At 60.0% G+C, this 19,434-nt stretch overlaps 1 protein-coding gene across 1 annotated transcript in view; it reads left to right on the forward strand.

Annotated features, from left to right (window-relative positions):
- Positions 1 to 11,434: 11,434 nt before the first annotated feature.
- MNT (MAX network transcriptional repressor) overlaps positions 11,435 to 19,434 on the forward strand; it is a 41,429-nt gene continuing 33,429 nt past the window's right edge. Inside the window, exon 1 of the mRNA XM_068154892.1 lies at positions 11,435 to 11,639. Within this exon, the coding sequence (XP_068010993.1) occupies positions 11,567 to 11,639 (73 nt within the window). The 5' untranslated portion in view covers positions 11,435 to 11,566. The remainder of the gene's footprint in view (positions 11,640 to 19,434) is intronic.

Below are 19,434 nucleotides of genomic sequence, written 5' to 3' on the forward strand. Positions count from 1 at the left end.
CTCCAGGGACAGGGCCCCAACCACCTCCCTGGACAACCCATTCCAGGGCTTCACCACTCTCATGGGGAAGAACTTCCTCCTCACCTCCAGCCTGAATCTCCCCACCTCCAGCTTCATTCCATTCCCCCTAGTCCTATCACTACCTGAGATCCTGAGCAGTCCCTCCCCAGCCTTCCTGTAGCCCCCTTCAGATCCTGGAAGGCCACAATTAGGTGACCTCAGAGCCTTCTCTTCTGCAGACTGAACAGCCCCAACTCCTTCAGTCTGTCAGATCTTAAAGGTCTTTTCCAGCTGGAGTGACTCTCTGGTTCTGTGATTAACTGTTAAAATCACAGACTCTATCAAAAATAGCAACTTTTTGTGGCTCTCATGGTGGGAGGAGGGCTCTGTGCCACTGCAGACTGCTGGTTTTGCATCAAATGGAAGAGTTCTGCTCGCTCTTCACTCTCACTCACCATTTCACAGCAACAAAGGCAGACTTCTCCTGCTAGGAGGTCTTGAAGTAAATCTCTTGTAGGAAATGTAATTGGCATTGCTTCATTCACAGCTCTGAGCTCTCTGCACCTGCAGGGATCTGGGAATCCTCTGAAACCCAACAGGCAGACCAGCACTCAAAGGACATGGATCACTTATGGATTAACATGCTCCCCTCCACCTTCCCCAACCCAAACCCCACCTTTGAGCAGCAGAGGTGCTGCCCTCCACCACCTGCCTTGCCAGCTGTCAGCATCCTGACTCAGTTCATTGCCAGCCTGATGCTCCTGGACATAAGTTTTCTGCACTGGAACTCATCCTCTGCTGGCTGGTGTGCCCTGCTCTGGGGGAACATCTTCTCTCCATCCTCTTGATCTCTTGAACTGCCCAGTGATGATGGGTTGGACACAATGATCTTGAAGGTCTCTTCCAACCTGGTCTGGTTCTATTCTATTCTATTCTATTCTATTCTATTCTATTCTATTCTATTCTATTCTATTCTATTCTATTCTATTCTATTCTATTCTATTCCACTCTCTTCTATTCCACTCTACTCTACTCTATTCTCTGTAGTGCTTGTGGGCCCAGCTCTCTGCCACTCCATGATCAGATCCAGTGGGCAAAAGCTGTGCACTGCTCTGTGCCCCAATGCTCTCCCTCTGCCAGCCCTCCCTGCCATGAAGGATGCCCTCTGGGGAGGGGGCACTGCCCATGCTGCCCTTCCCACTGGGGCTCCTTGTCCACAGTCACCCAGCCCCAGCCTGAGCCCCTGTCCCTGTGTGTGTGCATGTGTCTGTGTGCCCACAGACGTGCAAGGCTGCAGCTTCCCGAGGCAGTGGGGGGCAAGGGTGTTCCTTGGGGGGGCAAAACCAAGAGGAAGTTGCTGCTGCAGCCTGGGATGCAGGCAGGCTGAGCAGCACAGCCAGAGCAGGAGCCAGCTAAGCAGAAATATTGGCCTACATTTTTTTCTCTCCTGCTGGTGGAAGGCATGTGAGTTTCTATGGCAACTTGTGTTTTCTGTTCTCAGCCCTACTGACTCACTTCTGGGGAGCTGCACAGAGCAAAGGGATTGTTTTCTCTCCCTGCCAAGTCAAGTGGCTCCTTTCCTGCAGCCCACTGCTCTTCTCTGAGCTTGCCTGTCTGGGGCTGCAGAACCAGCTTAGGGCCACAGGAAAAGGCAGTCCAACGTTGGAACATCCTCATCCCCTTGGAGAACCACTGGCAGTGATTGAGTTCCTCAGCTCTACGGGAGGCTGCCAGCCCAGCTAAGGCACTGGGGTGCTTGGACTGGGCTGGGCTTGGAGGTCTCAGCACACTGCAGCTTGCCTGTTTGGGGGTGGGCACCAGCTGCTGTGCCATGGGGTGGGCCAGAGCAGGAGCTGTGAGCAGAGATGGGACAGAAGAAGCAGAGGCCTGAAGGAGCCAGTGGGGAGAGCATCCATCTGCCCAGGAGGGTGCGAGGGGAGTCAGAGCTGGCGTGGGCATGGCTCAGTGGAAGGTGTGGATGCATGTCCAGAGCTGGAGGCAGGCAGTGCAGACACCTCTGCTCCTGCACACCTCTGTGGGGATAACCCTTCTGAAGTTGCTGCTGACACCCAGGTTGGCAGCCTGGCTTCCCCCACACAGAGCAGTGTCCCTTGCTGGAAGGTTTGATTTGTGGCTTCGTGGTGGCATCCTGAACTCCCTTGGTCTAAACTCGAGTGGGAATTGCCCAGCACACCCTCCCTGCTCTCCCCTGGTCACCCCAGCTCTCTGACTGGGAGGCTTCCAGAAGCACAGGAGCTTGGTTTCTCAGCAGAGCCCAGGGATGCTGAGTAACCGAAATCTTTCCTTGAAAGAGGCAGGGAGCTTTGTGTCTCCTCCTCTCCGGCTCGGCTGGTAACTCAGCGATTACAGCCCGGAGAGAGGCCGTGACCACTCCGCCCTCACCGGCAGCTCTTCCAGAGCTCTTGCTTTTGCCCTAATCACACACATACGGCACACTTTAAGGCAGATTATCTTTACATTGTTAGCTTGGAAACGCAGCCTTCTGCTGGCTTTCCAAGGTCACAGCAGCTCCCCAGCTGAACGGCGGAGCAGACCCAAACTGTGACGGCAGCGAGACCTTGGTCGATCAAGTTCAATCTTCCTCTACCTTATTTACCCCAGCCCAATGAAAACCCCATCCCCACCGGCTGCGGAGCGCTTGGGGATCCTGGGGTGAAAGGTGCAGTCATTATTTAAGCCCTGGCCGTCGGGCTGGTACTGGAGGGAGCAGGGATGAAGTGCCTGCTGCTGGGTGGCTGTTTTGCACAGCTGCTGCTTCCCCGGCCGCAGCCGGCAGCAGCTTGCAGCCCGCAGGGCACCGCGCTGCCCCTTCCCCTCCTCGGCATTCCTGCCGCCAAGAAACGACAGCGAGGGACGAGAGAGGGCTCCGGCGGCAGCGCTGCTCCTTCAGCCAGCAGGAAGGGGTTAGAAGCCTGATGGCAGCGTTTGGAGTGGAGCTCCATCCCTAATGACAGTGCAGGAGGGAGGAAGGTTAGGCGGCAGGCAGCAGTCACAGCCTGTGCTGTGGCCCCAGCCACAGGGCTTGGGCGGCAGAGCGGGGCAGGGGCCGGGGCGGCAGAGCGGGGCAGGGGCCGGGGCGGCAGAGCCGGGCAGGGGCTTGGGTCCCCTCCTTCCTTGCTGCACTTCTTGAGGCTCTGGTGGGAAACCCAGGCTGAAATTGCTCACAATTTGGTGCCCTGGCTGTCACATTCACCTGGACTAAGCGGTGCAAAGCATCGATGCTCAAACTTTAGAGTGCTCAATAATGGATGTGCACGCTGCCTCCTGAGCTGGGCTGTGGCACTTTGCTGGCCCTGCCCCTTCTCAGAGCAGCCCCAGGCAACAACTGGCTTAAGAGAGAGGCAAACTTTGAACTCTTTTTTAGTGCCTGCTTTAAAAAATAAACGGGGGGAGTGGGGGGGATTGCTTTCTATTATTATGTTATTTGGTGTCTTATTTTACAGTGCCAAATTGTCTGATCCTGCTGCAAACACAAGGCCTGATTCTTAGAGCTGCTGCTCCTTAGAACCTGTCCCTGCCTCTCCCTGTGGCTCTATCTTGCAACAGAGAACGGTTCAGTACAAGCAGGAGGGCATGCAGACAGAAAGGGAGGCTTGTGGCTCTCTGACCCGTGCAGATGTTGGTCAAGAACCTAAAGGAAATCAATCTTTCAGAACTTTCTGCCAATGGAACTGGCCTCTGCTGCTCAGAGCCTCCTGCTCCCACGCTTGCATTCTGCAGAACGCAGCTTTAACTGCATGTGGAGTTATTTAACTGGGTGCTTGCAGAGGCTTTGTCTCTGAGGAGCCTGATACACTCCTGGAGGAGTGTAAGCCCTGCACAGTGGCTGATGGCAGGTGTGTGATTCCTCTGACTTCAGTTGGTTGTCAATATCCTGCATCTTCCCTGGCTGCAGCAAACAGGGCAGAATGTGTTGGGTTTTCCTCTTGCCCTTGGGCCAGCTTTGGTGAAATCACCATGAAGCAAGAACCACCTATTAAGTTGTTCTTCTGCTCAGTCCTCAATTTAAATGAACTTGCAGGGAGCAGCAAATCTTATTTTTCCCCCCTCTCTCTCTCATTTTCTCCAGACCAGTTTCTGTGTCCCTCAAAGGTCACAGCCTCCCAGGAGAGGAGCCTGAGGTCTGAGAAACGCTGCTCTGAGCAACTCCAAACGCTGCTATTCAGCAGCACTCTAATAATCTCACCTACATACACCCAGCTTCCAGCCATCAGCTGATTGACCCCGTGGATGAAAGCCCCTCGGTCATTGTGGTCACACAATGCTGGCTGCAAACCGGCCCAGACCCCGGGCTGCAGCAGGTGGGCTCATTGTCCTTACACAATAAGGTATTGACACCACGGCCGAGGTTGACATTTCCAGGGGGATTATTGACAGAGATCGTTTGGTGCTGGGAGTGGGTGGCTGCTTGCAGTGCTTTCATCCTGCCCTGTCACTCCTGCCCTTGGCTTTGCCCACACAAGGGCAGAGATCCTTCCCTGGGCAGGGATTGCATGGCCAAGGAAGTGGCCGTGGCTGTGCAGGGAAGGGCTGAAGGCAGGGTTGGGCTCCTTCTCCAGTTGCTGCAGGGGAGGGTTAGGTTGGTCATGAGCAATTTCTTCCCCCAAACGGTTGTCCAAGGTAGTGGTGGAGTCCTCATCCCTGCAGGGGTTTCAAAGCCATGGAGATGTGGTGCTGAGGGCCATGGTTCAGTGGTGACCTGGCAGTGCCAGGTTAACAGTTGGACTTGGTGATCTGAAAGGCCTTTTCCAACCAAAAGGTTCCTGGTCTAAAGGGGGAGAATCCAACTGCCCAGCTGCTCGCTGTGTGGAGAACCTCTCTGTCCCTAGCAGGACTCCCCCGGGAGTGTGCTGCGGTCGGTGTCTTAATTAACTGGGGGCTGAGTCCTCTGAACAGCAAAGGGACTCCTGGACCCGGAGAGGCCAGTTCATGTCTGGTCTTTACCAGCTTCTAGCAAGCCCCGGCCCTTAGTCCGGCGTCTGTCCGGACCTGCTGTGCGCGGGGCCCGTGGTACCCGCCGGTAGCTGCCGCACTGAGCAGCCGGCGGTGCCTGAGCAGCCGAAACAGCAGCGGCGCCGGCTGCGCTGCTCCGGAGGGGACCGCGGGCTCCGTCATTGGACCCGCAGCCGAGCCCTGCCCCGGGCTGGACTGCCCGCTCGAAAATACCTGTGCGAGGGGCCTGCGGCACGGCCCCCGGGGCTGGGCACACCGGGCTCTGCGCCTGCTGCCCACGGCCGCGGCTCTCCGGTGCCCGTGGGGCCGGTGCGGCTGGAGCAGCGCGGGGGCCCTCTGCCGGCCGCTGCGGGTACTGCCGGGCCTCGGCTGCGGGCTGGGTCCCGGCGCTGCAGAGCAGGAACCCCCGAACCGCACCCCTGGGGCACCCCTGAACCGCACCCCCGAACCACCCCCCTGGGGCACCCCTGAACCACCCCCATGGGGCACCCCCGAACCGCACCCCTGGGGCACCCCCGAACCACCCCCCTGGGGCACCCCCGAACCGCACCCCCGAACCACCCCCCTGGGGCACCCCCGAACCGCACCCCCGAACCACCCTGCAGCCCTGCGCAGCCCGGACCGGTGGCTCCCGTCCCTGCAGTCTCTTGCCACAGCAGCACCTTCAGCAGCAGGGAGACAGGTGGGTGTCTGTTAAAAACTTTTGGGTAGGTTCTGGGGGTCTCTTCGGCAGCAGAACAGAGCTAGGCTGGGTCAGACCCGCTGGGCAGTGCCCTGCTGCCCCCTCCCGTGTTTGGCACCGATCTGAAGGCAGGAGGTGCAGGCAGGTCTGGCTCTCAGGGGAGAGCAGTTGGACTTCTCTCTGTTTTGTACATGAAGTTTATCACCCTGAGTCATTTGATCACAGACAGCTTGCAGCAGAGCAGGAGGACACACTCAGTGTTCCTTTCTTAGTCAGCAATTGCTTCCCAAACCCAGGAGTCCTCCCCATGTGGCCTATGGACTTTGGATGGACCTTCCCCTTCCAGTTTATCAGCAGTTCAGAAGCACTTTCTGCAGCCAGCTGCAGTCTGTTCCTGCCACAGGGCACTTCCTTGTCCGGCTGTGCACCACAGGAGGTCAGGTTTTACCTGCTCAGACACCTGCAAAGCTGCTGCCAATGGCCTCATGCTTCAGCAGAGACCATGTCAGAAGCTGCCATCCAGGCCTGAACACGTACACAAGTAAAAGCCCTGGGATTTAGCACTGTGCCCCCAAAGCCAGCACTGAGTGGGAACACTCAGGTTGCCCAGAGAAGCTGTGGGGGCTCCAAGCCTGGAACTGTTCAAAGCCATGCTGGATGGGGTCTTGATCAATTTGGGGCAGGATCCATCCCTGCCTATGGCTGGGGGGTTTGGAACTGGACAGTCTTGAAGGTCCCTTCCAGCCCAACCCATTCCATGATGCTGCTCCTGGCATTTCCAGGTGACAGCTTGGGATTTGCAGAAGGTAACAGAGGCTGTCCTTGTGTCATGCCAGAGTTACTGCACCAGTGTGGGTGGAAGCAGGACAAAACCTGGGTGGCCAAGACCTTGTGATTCCTGCCTGAGGGTGGGTGTTGGGTGCTTGGGGAAGCTCTCAGCCCCCTCTGCAGATCTGTGCAAGATGCATTCGTCACTCAAGCCCTGCCTAACCCCTCTCTGTGATTAAACATTTGCCCTTAGAATTTATTCATCATTAAGGCCATAAGCAAAGGGATTACAGAGGCAGCCAGGATGGTTCAGTCAGTAATTATTGTCACCCTTGTGGGGTCTTCCCTGCGTTCAAGCCTTGGATTTCAAGGTGAAACTACTGAGATAAACTTCCCTCTTTCATGGGAGGAGAGTTGGAGCCATTCCTCATTCAGTGTGAAGCCTAAAGGGGGGGGGGGGGGGGGGGGGGAGGAGAATCAACACTCCTCTAATCATTTATGTTCAGCCATAATTTGGGGCCCTGAGCAACTAAGTGTTTAGCAGACACTAGAACTTGAGGCAGTGGAGCATTCCCACCGACTCCAGAAGCATTATCCAGAGGCCTGGAGTGAAAAGTTGTTTGTTCAGAGAAAGGGAAAGAGCAGAACAAAGCAAAGTCATGTGGGGGAGATGGAGGAGGAGGAGTTTGTGATCTGGGGTGAAGAAGAGAGGCTCAGGGTGCTTCCCTGCCTGGCAGGGTTTGGTAGGGCCTGGGGGAAGTTCCAACACTCCATCCCCTGCTGCCAGCACCTGCCAGAGTGTGGCACACAATCCACTTACCCAAGCTGCTCATCCCTTTTTTGTCTGAGTGTTTATGAGCAGTAGGAGCAGTGACAGCTCTTGAACTTCAGGGCACAACCTAGCTGGGGGTTCCAAGAGACATTTCATGTGCTTACCCTGCCCAAGGTGCCCAGGGAGGTGGTGGAAGCCTCAGCCCTGGAGGTGTTTGCAGCCAGGCTGGATGTGGCTGTGAGCAACCTGCTGTGGTGTGAGGTGTCCCTGCCCATGGCAGGGGGTTGGAGCTGGCTGAGCCTTGAGCTCCCTTCCAGCCCTGACAGCTCTGTGGTCCTATGAAAACAGGACCTGCAACCACTGCTCCTTCCCCCTGCACTGTTTGTGTGTGGCTGATCATAATCACATCTGGAGAAATCTAAGCCCATTCAAACTTGGTACAGTGCCTGAAATACAGAAGTGCACTTTGCTGAGAGCTGCAAGGCTGCATTTGTTGTGTCCTGCCAAACACTTCCACCTTGCTGGCTTTTGTTTTCACAGCCTGGCTTCAGGCTGAAGGTGCTCTCCAGATCCACTGCTTGCTTCATTCCTGCTCCTCTCCACGGCTCCCAGACTTACCACAGCCAGCATACAGGAGAGATAACATCTGTGCCATCTGACTATCACCCCATATCATCTAAAGGCCTGACTAAACAGGAAATACAGAGCAGATAAGAAGTTAAAATGCTCTTGGCACTCCCCCAAAACAGGTAAAGAAAAGGAGACAGCTCTGAGCCTGGTGTGTGTGGGAAACAAAAGCTTCCAATTCTCCTCTTCTGAGGTACATCTGATCTCTGCAGGAGATCAAAAGAGAACAATTAGTCAAAGGTTTTGCCTGAAAGCTTAGGAGCCACAGATGGAAGCTGAGGGGAGCCCTCCTGTCCCCCAAGAGCAGGGCTGGATGTGGCTGCCCCTGAGGAAGCGAGCAAGAGCCACCGGGCAGGCAGTGGGAGTGCAGGAGCCCACCCACCCCGGGGAGGCTGCTCCGGGCTGGATTCCTGCCCCTGGGCTGTCCTCAGGAGCAGCCCAGAGAGGGAAGAGCAGCAACCCAGAGCAGAGTCCACCAGGCCAGGTGGTCTGAGGGGAAGGACAGCCCTGGCTGCAGACCGAGCTGCTCTGCTTCTGGGGGTCCTCAAGCCCCCAGCCCGGGTGTGGTTGGCTGGTTTGGTAGCCCAGCAGCTGCTCCTCAGCAGTGTGGGCTGCAGCAGGGCAGCAAGCAGCCTCCTTTGTACTTCCAGCACACATCCAAGTTTTTAACCCCCTCCCTGAGTGTTCCCAAAGTCCATCCAAATAACTCAAGTGTTCTGGTTTGCTGCTGTCCCCAGCAACAGGGTCAAATGATTCAGCAAAAAGCTTTCCTGCTATAACCCTCCAGAGGTAGATGAATGCACAGTTGGTGGCTTTTGGACGAGCTCCCAAGCTGCTGCATCACTTGGGTCCAGAAGCTCCCAGTGTATTGAATCTAATCAGGAGCTGTCGCTCCGAGAGGGATCTCTAATGGCTCTGATTTCTACCTTCAGCTGCCAAAGCCAGGAGCTGGCTTCAGCAGCCAGAGCCCACAGAGCTCAGAGTTTCAGGAGGAACAGCTCTCCGTGGAGATTCAGAGTGTGGCAGGCAGCAGGGAAGTTTTGCCTCCTGATGAAGCAGCTAACCCAGCCCCAGGACTGAGCTATCCACAGGGCTCTGAAAGGGTTTCATCTGAAGCTGTGCTCCATCAGCCACACTGCTACAGACCAGGGGCTGTTGTATTGGCAGCAAGTTCCTCTAATGATTCATTTTTGTTGCCTTGGGTTTTGGTTTTTCCCTCATCTTGCATACTCAAACCTTGAGAGCTTGCAGCACTTGCAGGAGAGCAGGGCCAGCAGGGCCAGCAGGGCCCCGAGCTGCACTGCAGAGCTGCAGGCAGCTGCTGTGGCTCTCTGCATGGGCACAGGCTGGGTGCTAAAGAGGCATCGCTTGTAAAGCAGCTTTGGCTGCAGAAGGGCAATTCCTCCCTGGGGCTGAGGCCATCCAGAGGGGCACTGTGTGGCTTGTTGGACTCTGCAAGGTATGAAAGACAAGAGGAGGGTGGCCAGAGGAGGAGTCTGGGGTTTATTGGCACTTAAAACACACAGACCTGGTCTGCAAAGCTGGTGCTTGGCTCTGACAGGTACAACAAACCTGATGCACATGGATGCAACACACACCCCTCGTGCAAAATGGGTCTGGGTATGGCCAGCTTGCAAAGGGAGGCTTCAGGAAGTGGCTGATGAAGTTTGCCCTGCAGTAGCTTTCAGGGAGCTCCTCCAGGCTGTGTGTGTTGTGTGGCTCTCAGAGCTCTCCTGCTGAGAGCAGCACCCAGCAGGTCCCTCCATTAGCTACTAGGGTGGGTGCATCTCTTCAGCCAGGCTCTCCCAGCCAGTCCTGCAGTGGCAGAGAGGGGACCACACACCCATTAACCTTGTGAGGTGTTCAGAGGGCTCAGAGATGAGCTCACAGCAAAGCCCTGGAGGAAATGGCCACTTCCATCCACAGAGGAAGGTCTGAGCGAGGCCATCAGCCACATGCTGAGTGAGGAGGAGGAGGCAAAGTCTTGTCTGGTGTGTGCAGGCCATGAGGAATAGGTGCACCTGCAGGAGCCAGCCCCAGGCTCCACAAGCCAGGCTGGCCCCCAGCTAGTGGCCATTCCTCAGTGCACTTTTGGGTCTGTAAGTTCCCTCATTTATGTAAACCAGAATGAAAATTCTCATGTTTTATATATATATATATATATATTCCTTTTCCCCCAGCCCCATTCCTCCCATGGGTACATGGTTTTTTTCCCCAATCAGTTTCTATTTTTCCTTTACTTCAGCATCTTTTCCCAGCCCCAAACCCCATCAGAGACAGGGAAAATTTCAGTGCAGATAATTAAAGTTTGGGTTTTGCAAGCTGCTGAAACCCAAAAAAGGCCTTAGAAAGGGAAATGCCTGCCGAGGATCAGCCTAGGCAGCACTTCCAGCTCCACTGCCAGGCATTTCCAGCCCCCAGGCACGGCCCGCGGGGCCCTTCTGTAGATGCTTCCCCAAAGGTCTGCTTCCTCTGCTTTTCCTTTTGGTGCAGCCCAGGGGCAGGGAAGGGGGCACAAGCCCTTCCCTGAGCAGACTCCTTCATGGGCACCCCCAGAGCGTGTGCCCCAGAACAGCTCAGAGAAGGCTCTGCTAAAGCAGTGCAGAGAGCAGAACCTGGAAAAGGATCTGCTGCGGGCGAGACTGCGCCCAGATGCCAGCCTGCTGGTGATCAGAACTTGCGTTTGTGGCACTCGGAGCATTCCAGGCGCAGCACGGATTCCGCACCGGCTGGCCAAGGCCACACGGGTGTGCATTCAGAAAAACAGGTTTATTCTCGTGACATCAGGGTATTCCGGGAAATCCAGCCGCCGGAGGAAGGGCATGCGGGGGCGCACACCCCTTCAGCCTGACACGCGGGGACGTGCGTGTTCGCTCTGCGCTGGCACCGGGCACGGCTCCCACCAGCGCTCGGAACAAAGTCCCCACCCCGCAGCCCGCGGGGCCGCCCGGGCGAGGGGGACGCTGCCCGCTCGCTGCGGCTCTGCGCGATCCCGCTCCCCGCCGCGCCCGGCCCGGGCCGTGCCGAGCTACCGGCCCCGCTCCGGCAGCGGCGCGCAATGCGGGAACTTACTTAAAACAGCGAACCGCAGCGCTCCGCCGGTGCCGAGCCCTGGGGAGCCGGGCGCAGGGGCCGCGGCAGGGCCGGGCGCGGTGTGCGGGCGGCGGGCGGGGCGCGGCGGGGGCGGTGCGGCCCCTTTAAGGCGGCTGGCGGCGGCGCGGGGCGCCCATGTGGAGGTGCTGCACGCCGTGTTGTGCTGCGCGCCCATTGGCCAGCGCCGCGCTGACACCCGGTGATGGGCAGCCAGCGCACTGCGGGGGGAGGGCCGCCCGCAAAACCCGGCGGCCGGATCGCGGCGCCGCCGGCCCGGCCGGGCCCCGCCCGCCCCCGCCGCCCTGCCCGCGTCCAACAACCCGCCCCAGGGCGAGCCGCCGGCCGCCGCCACCACGCGCGGCAGCGGATCCGGCGAGCCGCCCCCGCCTCACGGCGAGCCGAGCCGGCCTCCTCGTCCCGTCCCGCCCCGTCCCGTCCGGGCGGCGCCCGGCGGCTCCGCGCCGCGTCTTGCAGCCGCCCGCCGCGTAGTAGCGGGGCCGCGCCAGCGCCCGCCTGTTGTGTTTCTGTTGCCGCCCGCCATCTTGTCGCCAGCGCTGCTGCCGTCGGGGCGAGCCGCGGGGCGGCGCGGCGCCTGCGGCCGGGCCCGCGCTACCGGGGAGGCGGCGGCGGCGGCGGCCGGGGCCCGCGCCATGAGCATCGAGACGCTGCTGGAGGCGGCGCGGTTCCTGGAGTGGCAGGCGCAGCAGCAGCAGACCGCACGTGGTAAGGGGCCGGCCGCGCCGCGCCGGGGCCGCCGCCTGACAGCCCGCCGGTGACCGGCCGAGGCGGCGTGGGCAGGGGGCCCGGGGCGGCGCCGGGCGGGTCGGAGCGGGCGGGCACGGCGGGGAGACGCGGCGCTGGCGTTGCGAGGCGCTGCCGCCGGGGCCCGCCCGGGGGCGTTGGCGGCAGGGAAAGCCCGCGGCGGGTGGGTGCCGCGGCGCGGGGAAGTGACAGGGCGCCCAAGGAGCGGGGGGGCGGCGATCGGGACGGGGGACGAGAGGACAGCGCGACGCCGCCGCGGCGGGGACAGCCTGCGGGCGGGGGCGGTCTGAGCGCCCCCCGGCCCCGCTCCCCGGGGCCGCGCCGGGGGGCTCCGGCCGCCCCCGCCCCTCCCGCGGGCGCGCCGCCGCCGCGCGCGCTGCGTGTCCCCGCGCCGCCGGCGGGGCGGGGGCGGGGCCGTGCCGCGTGACGCTGCAGGCGCCGCCCGCCACCACGTGCGCGCGGCCCCGCCCCGCCCTCGCGGCCCGCGCGCGGGGAGCCCCGCCCCGTCCCGCCGGGAGCCCCGGGGAGCCCTGGCCCGGCCCGCGCCGACCTGCGCCGCTCCCCCCTGCGGCCCCGCCGCGGGGCTGCGGCTCCCGCGCCCGCCCCGGGGCTGGGGGAGGGCGGCGGGGCCGGGGGAGCCCCGCGGGGATCGCCCCGTTCCGTCGCGCCGTTGCGGCTCTCGCAGCTCCCGCGCTGCCCCCGCTCCGCTCCCCGTTGCGGCTGTGTCCCGCCCGCCCTTCCCCGGGCTCCCGCTTCCCTCGGGGGCTGGCTGTCGCAGGACGACGCCGGGGCTCGGCCGTGCCACCGTGGGCGGCTCACGGCTCCTGGAGAACGGCTCCGCTGCCGGTGCCGCGGGGCCGGTGTGATCCGGTCGTTCCGCGCCGTGCCGGCGGCGCTGGGGCCGGGCTGCGGCATTCTGCCGGTGACAGCAGCGCGTACCTGCGGCGGGGGCAGCGCTTTGTGTGCGCGCCGGGCCGCGGCCGCCTCGCCATTGTGTCGGTGATGAGTCACGGCGGGGACCGGCGCTGGGAGCGGACGGGCAGCGGCCTTCGAGCCAGGCGCAGGAAGGGTCTGCAGGGGGCAGCTCCCCTCGTCCCGGCCGGGCCCTGGCGCCGCTGTCCCCGCAGCCCCGCGCAGCCCCGCGCAGGGCGGTGGCAGAGAGCTTGGGCACCCCCTCAGCCCTGCTGCCTGGCTCTTAGCGCTGCAGCTCTGTGGGCACAGAAGGTGCCGGTGCTTGGGGTCCGGCAGAGGTTACACTCGGGGGAAGTGATGCTCAGCAGGGTTGTTCCTCAGATCTGCTGCTGCTAGCCAAGCTCTCAGTCGGTATCTGACTGCTCCCCACTCTGGGAGAGGTTTGTAAATGGATGCAACAAGTCAAGGCCCTGGCATACCTACAGGTGCCAACTGTGAGAGGCAGAGGAGAGGCAGAAGCAGCCCAGTCCCATCATGTTGGGTAACCTCTGGAGACAGAACTGATGCTTCAGTGGGGCATGGCCAAGGCAATGCACCAAAAACAATGGGGAGGGGTTCCTAGTTTCAAGGAGCAGCAGGCAGGGAAGTGTGGAGATGCTGCCTGGTTCCAAAGCCCACTGCAGGAAGGGGCAGCCTGGGTGAGCCTGCACAGCACCCAGCCCAGGGCCTGGCTGGGTGCTCGGAGCCCTGCTGTGGTCCACACCATCGCCGTGCTGCTGCAGCAGGCGTGTCAGGGCTGAACTGGCTGCTGGAGCAGCAGCTTCAGTGCAGAGGTGGCTACTTCAGGGAAGGCAGGAGCACCAGGGACAGGAGTGGCATCAGAAGGAGCCCATTGCCTGCACTTGGGGTGACAGGGGGGAGCACAAGCGGAGAAGTAGCAGAGAATGCCTGGGAAAGGCTAAAACATTGTGGATTGGTTTCCTTCCCTTGTCACCCCCCTCTTCTCCTCCTCCTCCTCCAAATGTGCTCAGAGAAGCTCCACGATCTGCACTGCACTGTGTGACTCTGGGGGTCCAGGCTGGCCTTAAGATCAACCCAGTCTGGGAACAGCATCAAAAATGTCAAGTGGAGCTGGTTTAAGGCTGCTGGGTAGGAAGGTGCTGCAGAGTGCTTGGCCTCAGGTGGGGGAGCAGGATGGGAACCTGCTCAGGAGTGCCTGCAGTCCCTCTGGAGTTCCCTCTCATCCAGATGTTTGTCATACTGAGGAAGAACATGGAGGATAGAAGGGAAAAGTAGGGAGAAAAGAGAGCAGAGAGGCTTTGGGAGGGAAGGGGACCAAGGTGTGGCTGGGCCCGTGGTGGGGATTCCTGGTGCCATGGAGCACTGCAGCACTGCATGTGGAGATGCAGCCTGTGGGACACAGCCACTCACTGCCTGCCTGCAGGCTTTGGGGCCACTGCCCAGCTGGACAGAGGTGGTGGAGGACTGTCTCCTTCCATGGTGTGTGACTGAGGAGAGCCCTCTGAAAGGAGGAGATGAAGAAGGATTCCTGAATGCAGACACCAGCTGGATCTGCACATTCTCCTTGGACTTGCCAGGAGGTCAGGCCAGCAGCTCCTTGTCACTGCTCTGCTTCTTGCCGTGGTTGCTAAGATGCTGGGGTGCAGCTGGAGTGATCTCAGGCTTAGGGAGCAGTTCAGGGTAGAGCTGCTGGGAGAGCTCCACAGACTAACCTGAAATGAAATCACATCCTTTGGGGAGCAAAGCAGTGCCTGCAAAGCTGTGAGATCGACATCTGCCCCAGCAGCTGCCCCAGCAGCTACCCTCTCCTTCCACACGCTGCTTGGTGCTGTGCATGACACTGCAGCCCCTGGGGCACCAGGAGGAGGGCAGGGGTGCAGGCGGGGGGGGGGGGGTGTCCTTGCTCCCCCGTGGTGCCACATTTCACTGGGCTGCAGGTGTAGCAGCACTGGAGGTGGGAGCTGTGTCCTGCTGCTGGTTTCCCTCAGCACACACCTGGTGTCCAGATGCTTTCAAACCTGCCAGGAGCTGCAGAGTGTCCTCCTCCCCCAGCTCAGCTGAGGCCTTTGCCCGGGCAGGTGTGCGTGTGGCTTTGCTGCTCCCTCAGCCTCCTCCACCAGTGGAAAATTAAACCATGCAGGCTTTGCCTGCCTTAATTTAGCACCAGAGCAGGGCTTGTTCCGTGCCCACAGCTGCCTGAGGGCCGGTGCTGCTGTGTGGAGCTGGCTGTGACCCTCTCTGGGTCTGCCTGCGTGGCGGGGCCGCAGCCACCTTGACCCCCCAGGCTTTGTGTGGAGCCATCAGCTCACACCCAGCGGTGCCACTCCTGTCCCTGGGTGATCAGGCACTGCCTACAGCGCAGCTCCCGGCTGGGTTTGCGAGGTGTTTGCCCCAAAGCCTGTTGAATGTTGCCATGTGCCACGCTGGAATGGTTCAGAGTCTGAATCCCTTGGCTTGAGATGCACCCAGAGAGCAGCAGCTGGGTGGAGACTAGCACCCTGGGGTGCCTGTGCCTGGGACCCTGGTGGGGGAAGGAGGCTCTGCCGCTGTGGAGTTGTGCTGTTTGTTGTTGAGGTGCTGGAAAAGTTGGGAAGGACACAGCAGAGGGGGCTGGCTCGTAGCTCCCAAGCCACTCATCTGGGAGCAGATGAACTGCAGCCGAGAGGCAGAGTCAGAGCAGCTCCTCAGACACGCCATGGTCAGACACGCCATGGAATCCTCACCCTGGTGACACTTCCACAGCATCAACACTTCTGCTGTTTACACTTTCTGGAGGCTCTTCTGCTTGTGAGCTCCTTGCATGTCCCATTCTGATCCCCTGGGGGTGGTGGTTCTGCTGCCCTCCCCGTGCCGGGCTCGCAGGGCTCAGAGGCAGCCTCTCCCCGGCGGCTGTGGCTGCTCCGTGGGCATGCAGAGCCCTAACGAAAGTGAAACTGCAGCGGTTTGCCTCCTCGCCCTCCTCCTGCTCCAACACCCAGCAGAGCCACTCCACACCGACAGAACTGTTATGTAAATGGTGGCAGTGGTGGCAGCGGTGTTTGGCTCTCATTATCTGTGTGGGGGGGAACAAAAGCCCCACCAGGCTCGGGGGAGGCGAGGAGGGGAGTCGATGTTTTGCCTTTCTCCCTTGCAATATCCAGGTCGTGGAATGCAAACAACAGGAGGCACACCCTGGCCGTGCACCACGCTGGCCACGTCCTGGGGAGTTGCTGGGGGGGTTTGGGAGTCAGGGGCTTGCAGCATTCCTCTGCTCCTCCATCCACATCTGCTGCACAGCGGTGCTGCTGCTCAGCCTTCCTCCCCGTGCAGGGGCTGTGTGCACAGGCACAAACCCGCAGCCAGGGCCTTCCTCTGGCTTTGCTGGCAAACTCCAGAGGCATTTGCCATGGGCTGGAGGGTGGCTGGTTGCTTTTTGAGTTTGGGTTAATCCAGGAATGCTTCATGAGCCAAGCAAACAAACATCTTTGTCACTGCAAGGAGCTGATCTGTGCTTTCCTGGAGTTCTTCCCACAGATGCCCCTGCAGGACCCCTGGGTTTGTGCTCCCTGCTGTGCTTGATGCTGCTCACTGGGGTTGGAGGCCTCTCCTTTTGCTGAGCCAAGCTTGGGTGGTGACCTGAACAGTAGGTGCAGTCCTGGTCTCTTCCCATCTCATCCAGCTGCCAGTTGTGGCACACATCTGAAGTGCATGACCCCGAGGTGTGAGGTGACCAGAAGGCTCTCCTCTGGCTGCAGGGCACCCACCTCCTGCTGGTGGGTGAGGAAGAGGAGCAGCTCTCTCAGGTGTGGGGTCACAGTGGCTGCAGCAGATCAGGCTTGCCACACCTGCTGGTGTCTGCACAGTTCATCTCCCCTGGTGCTCTGAAGTGACTTAGCTCCTGGTTTGGGAGCAGCGCTGTGGCACAGGGCAGCAGCAGGGCTGGACCTTGGCAGTCTGCCTTCCTCAGCCCCAGTGCTGCCTTTCTGTGCACTGTGGGGCACAGCAGCTGAATGTTGCCCATGAGATACTGAACTTCCTGAAACCTGGCAAAGCTGCACAAACATCAGAACAGTGCCTTCTGCTTTGAAGCTGAGGAGAGCTCTGATCCTCGCAGTGGTGCCTTGTGGCACTCAGTCTTTGCAGCACTCAGAACCATCTCCTGTGGCCAGGTCTGTCTGAATTCCCTGTCCAGGCTGTGAAATTCTGGTCCCACTGTGTGTTCTCTCTCCTTCACAGCCCCATCTAGCTTGCCAGCAGTGCTTGGGAAGTCTCCAGACCCATCCCTCTGCAGCTCAGAAGACCCCAGGCTGTGCCAGTAGAGCACAAAGCACTCCCTGGGGCAGGCTGCTGGCAGGGGCCTGCTGCTGAGGCCATGCTGTGTCTTCAGACCGAGCTCTTGTGCAGGAAGCCAGGTGAACAAAGAGCACACCAGGTGCTCCTGCTGAGGACAGCACCTTCAGTGCCTGCAGAGGATGCTGTAGGTGCCAGGCTGTTGCTGGGCAGGTGGGCAGAGCCCTGGGCATGCTGTAACATGTGGCCTGCTCCAGGACCCTGCTCTGCCTCTCGGGGCACTGGCACGTTGGCTCCATGGCTAGAGGTTGGCTGTGGAAGAGCCTTGCTGTGTGGCTGAGGGCAGTGCCTGTGTGCACTCAGGGGTGACAGGACAGCTGCCCTGCTGCAGCCACCTCAGGTGATGGAGGGAAGCTGCTGTGCACCACCTGCATTGATGGGCAGATGCCCTTGGGGTCTTGCCTGCTTTTCTCTCTCAAGGATGGGGCTCTGAAGGGTCATCTGCACACTTCCACTTCTTCCTTTGAGAAGGGAGCTGGCAGGTGTGAGCAGCCTGTGCAGACAGCCCCTGGCACAGCCCTGCAGCCAAGGTGCAGCACAGGGCTCCTGCTCTTGTCACAGGGATGGAGGAGCAATTCCTGAGCTGGTGCTGAGCAAATGTGCTCACCTGACAGGCTGGTCATGGAGCACCAGGCCTGGCTGTGCCATGACTCAGGGTGTGACATGAACTCATCTCACCTGCCCTGGCTGTGAGGCACCAGCAGTGTGTGTCTGACTCAGAGAGCTTTGGGGAGGGACTTTTGAGGGCGTCAGGGAGGGACAGGACTGGGGGGGTGGAGCAAAACTAGAAGTGGGGAGATCCAGATTGGATGTCAGGAAGAAGTTCTTCCCCAGGAGGGTGGTGAGAGCCTGGCACAGGCTGCCCAGGGAGGTGGTGGAAGCCTCCTGCCTGGAGGTGTTTGCAGCCAGGCTGGAGGTGGCTGTGAGCAACCTGCTGTGGTGTGAGGTGTCCCTGGCCATGGCAGGGGGTTGGAGCTGGCTGAGCCTTGAGGTCCCTTCCAGCCCTGACAGTTCTGTGAGTGCAGGTCTGCAGCTCCCTTGGCATCCTGAGGGTCTGAGACCTGCCTGGGGGCGGTGGGGGGTGTGGGAGTCTCTGCTGTGGGCACAGCAGTGGCTGGGCTGTGTTGTGTGGGGAGTGCATGGCTGCTCTGTGATATGCTTGGTGAAGTCAGCCCAGGGTTATCACTCTTTTCCAAGCAGCACATCCCAAGTGTATCAACATTTGCCATGCTTCTGCAGGCTGAGTGTGCCACACTGACCCAGGCCAGAAGGGAGGGAGAGCTCTGAGCTGCCACCCAGCAGCTGCTCCACCTGCAAGCAGTGGCTTCTCAGGACACACCACCTTGTCCCATGGGGCAGCTCTGAGGCACCAGCTCCTCTAGATGATGGAGCAGAGGCAGTGGTCAGTGGTGCCAGAGGCAGAGCTTCTCTGTGCTTTTTCCTGGGCTCCACAGCAAGGTTTTACATCAGCCCAGCCTGCCAAGCTCTGGTGCCACAGCTCATGGTGCCCTTGGCACCTCAGAGGCACTGGGGTGGTCTGTGTGTGTACACAGGGCTGTCCACCATGGCTTCCTTTCCATCAGCACTCTTGATCTGTTTTCTTTTCCTCTGTGGCTCTGCTGAATCCTGGCTCTGCCTTTCCTCTGTCCACTACCAGTTAGCTGTAACTACAGTGGCTCTGGGGCTGGCTCAGGGTTTCAGTTCAGCACTGCAGCAGCAAAGCAAAGCACTGTGTGAATTAGCCAGGGAGGTTTGAGTTGCTGCTGCCCTGAGGGATGTCTGCCAGGGGTTCAGTTATGCTCTGTCCTTCTCTGGGGCTTGAGGGCCTCTCCCACCTCCCTTTCTGCATTCCAGGAGCTGCCCTGGTTCTGCTGAGGGGAAATACTCTTCCTTGAAAGCCATCTGCCTCCACACCAAGCCTGTCTCTCCCTAGGCTTTGTCAGGCAGGAGGAACATCTCCAATGGCTTCAGGCTTGGATAGTGAGGTGGCTTTGGTTCCTAGGAGCTGCAGACAAGGCCACTGTGCTGGACACAGCTCTGGTCTGCCAGGGTTGGTGCCCAGGAGGGAGGCTGCCTGTGGAGGCTGGCTTTCCTGTGCTCTTGCTGGTAGGATGTGAATGTGTCATCATCCTCTGGCTGAGAAGATGGAGACTCAGGTGGGTTTGGTTGTTAATGGTGAGTGATGCCACTGCCTGCAGGTGAGGTGTGAGGAGTGTGAGGGCTGCTGGTGCAGCAGATAGCTCAGCAGAGGCAGTGGCAGGTAGGACAGGTCTCTGAACCCCTGAAACTGAAACCCCATGAGGGCTGAACTCAGCTCTCACTCTGCAGCCTGTCACAAGCTTCTGATGCCTTCTTGTGACAGCTGTCAGTGTCCTCTGTGAGCAGCAGGCTTTCCTTCAGTCCCTGGGGATGCAGGGCCCGGGGCCCTGTTCACAGGAAGGAGGAAGGGCTGCTTTGGTGGCAGGCTGGGATCTGGAGACAGCACCCAGCTGAG

This window comes from Melanerpes formicivorus, unplaced genomic scaffold, assembly GCF_026170545.1.
Source record: "Melanerpes formicivorus ecotype bairdi unplaced genomic scaffold, bMelFor1.0.p_v2 SCAF_29, whole genome shotgun sequence".
NCBI lineage: Eukaryota > Metazoa > Chordata > Aves > Piciformes > Picidae > Melanerpes > Melanerpes formicivorus.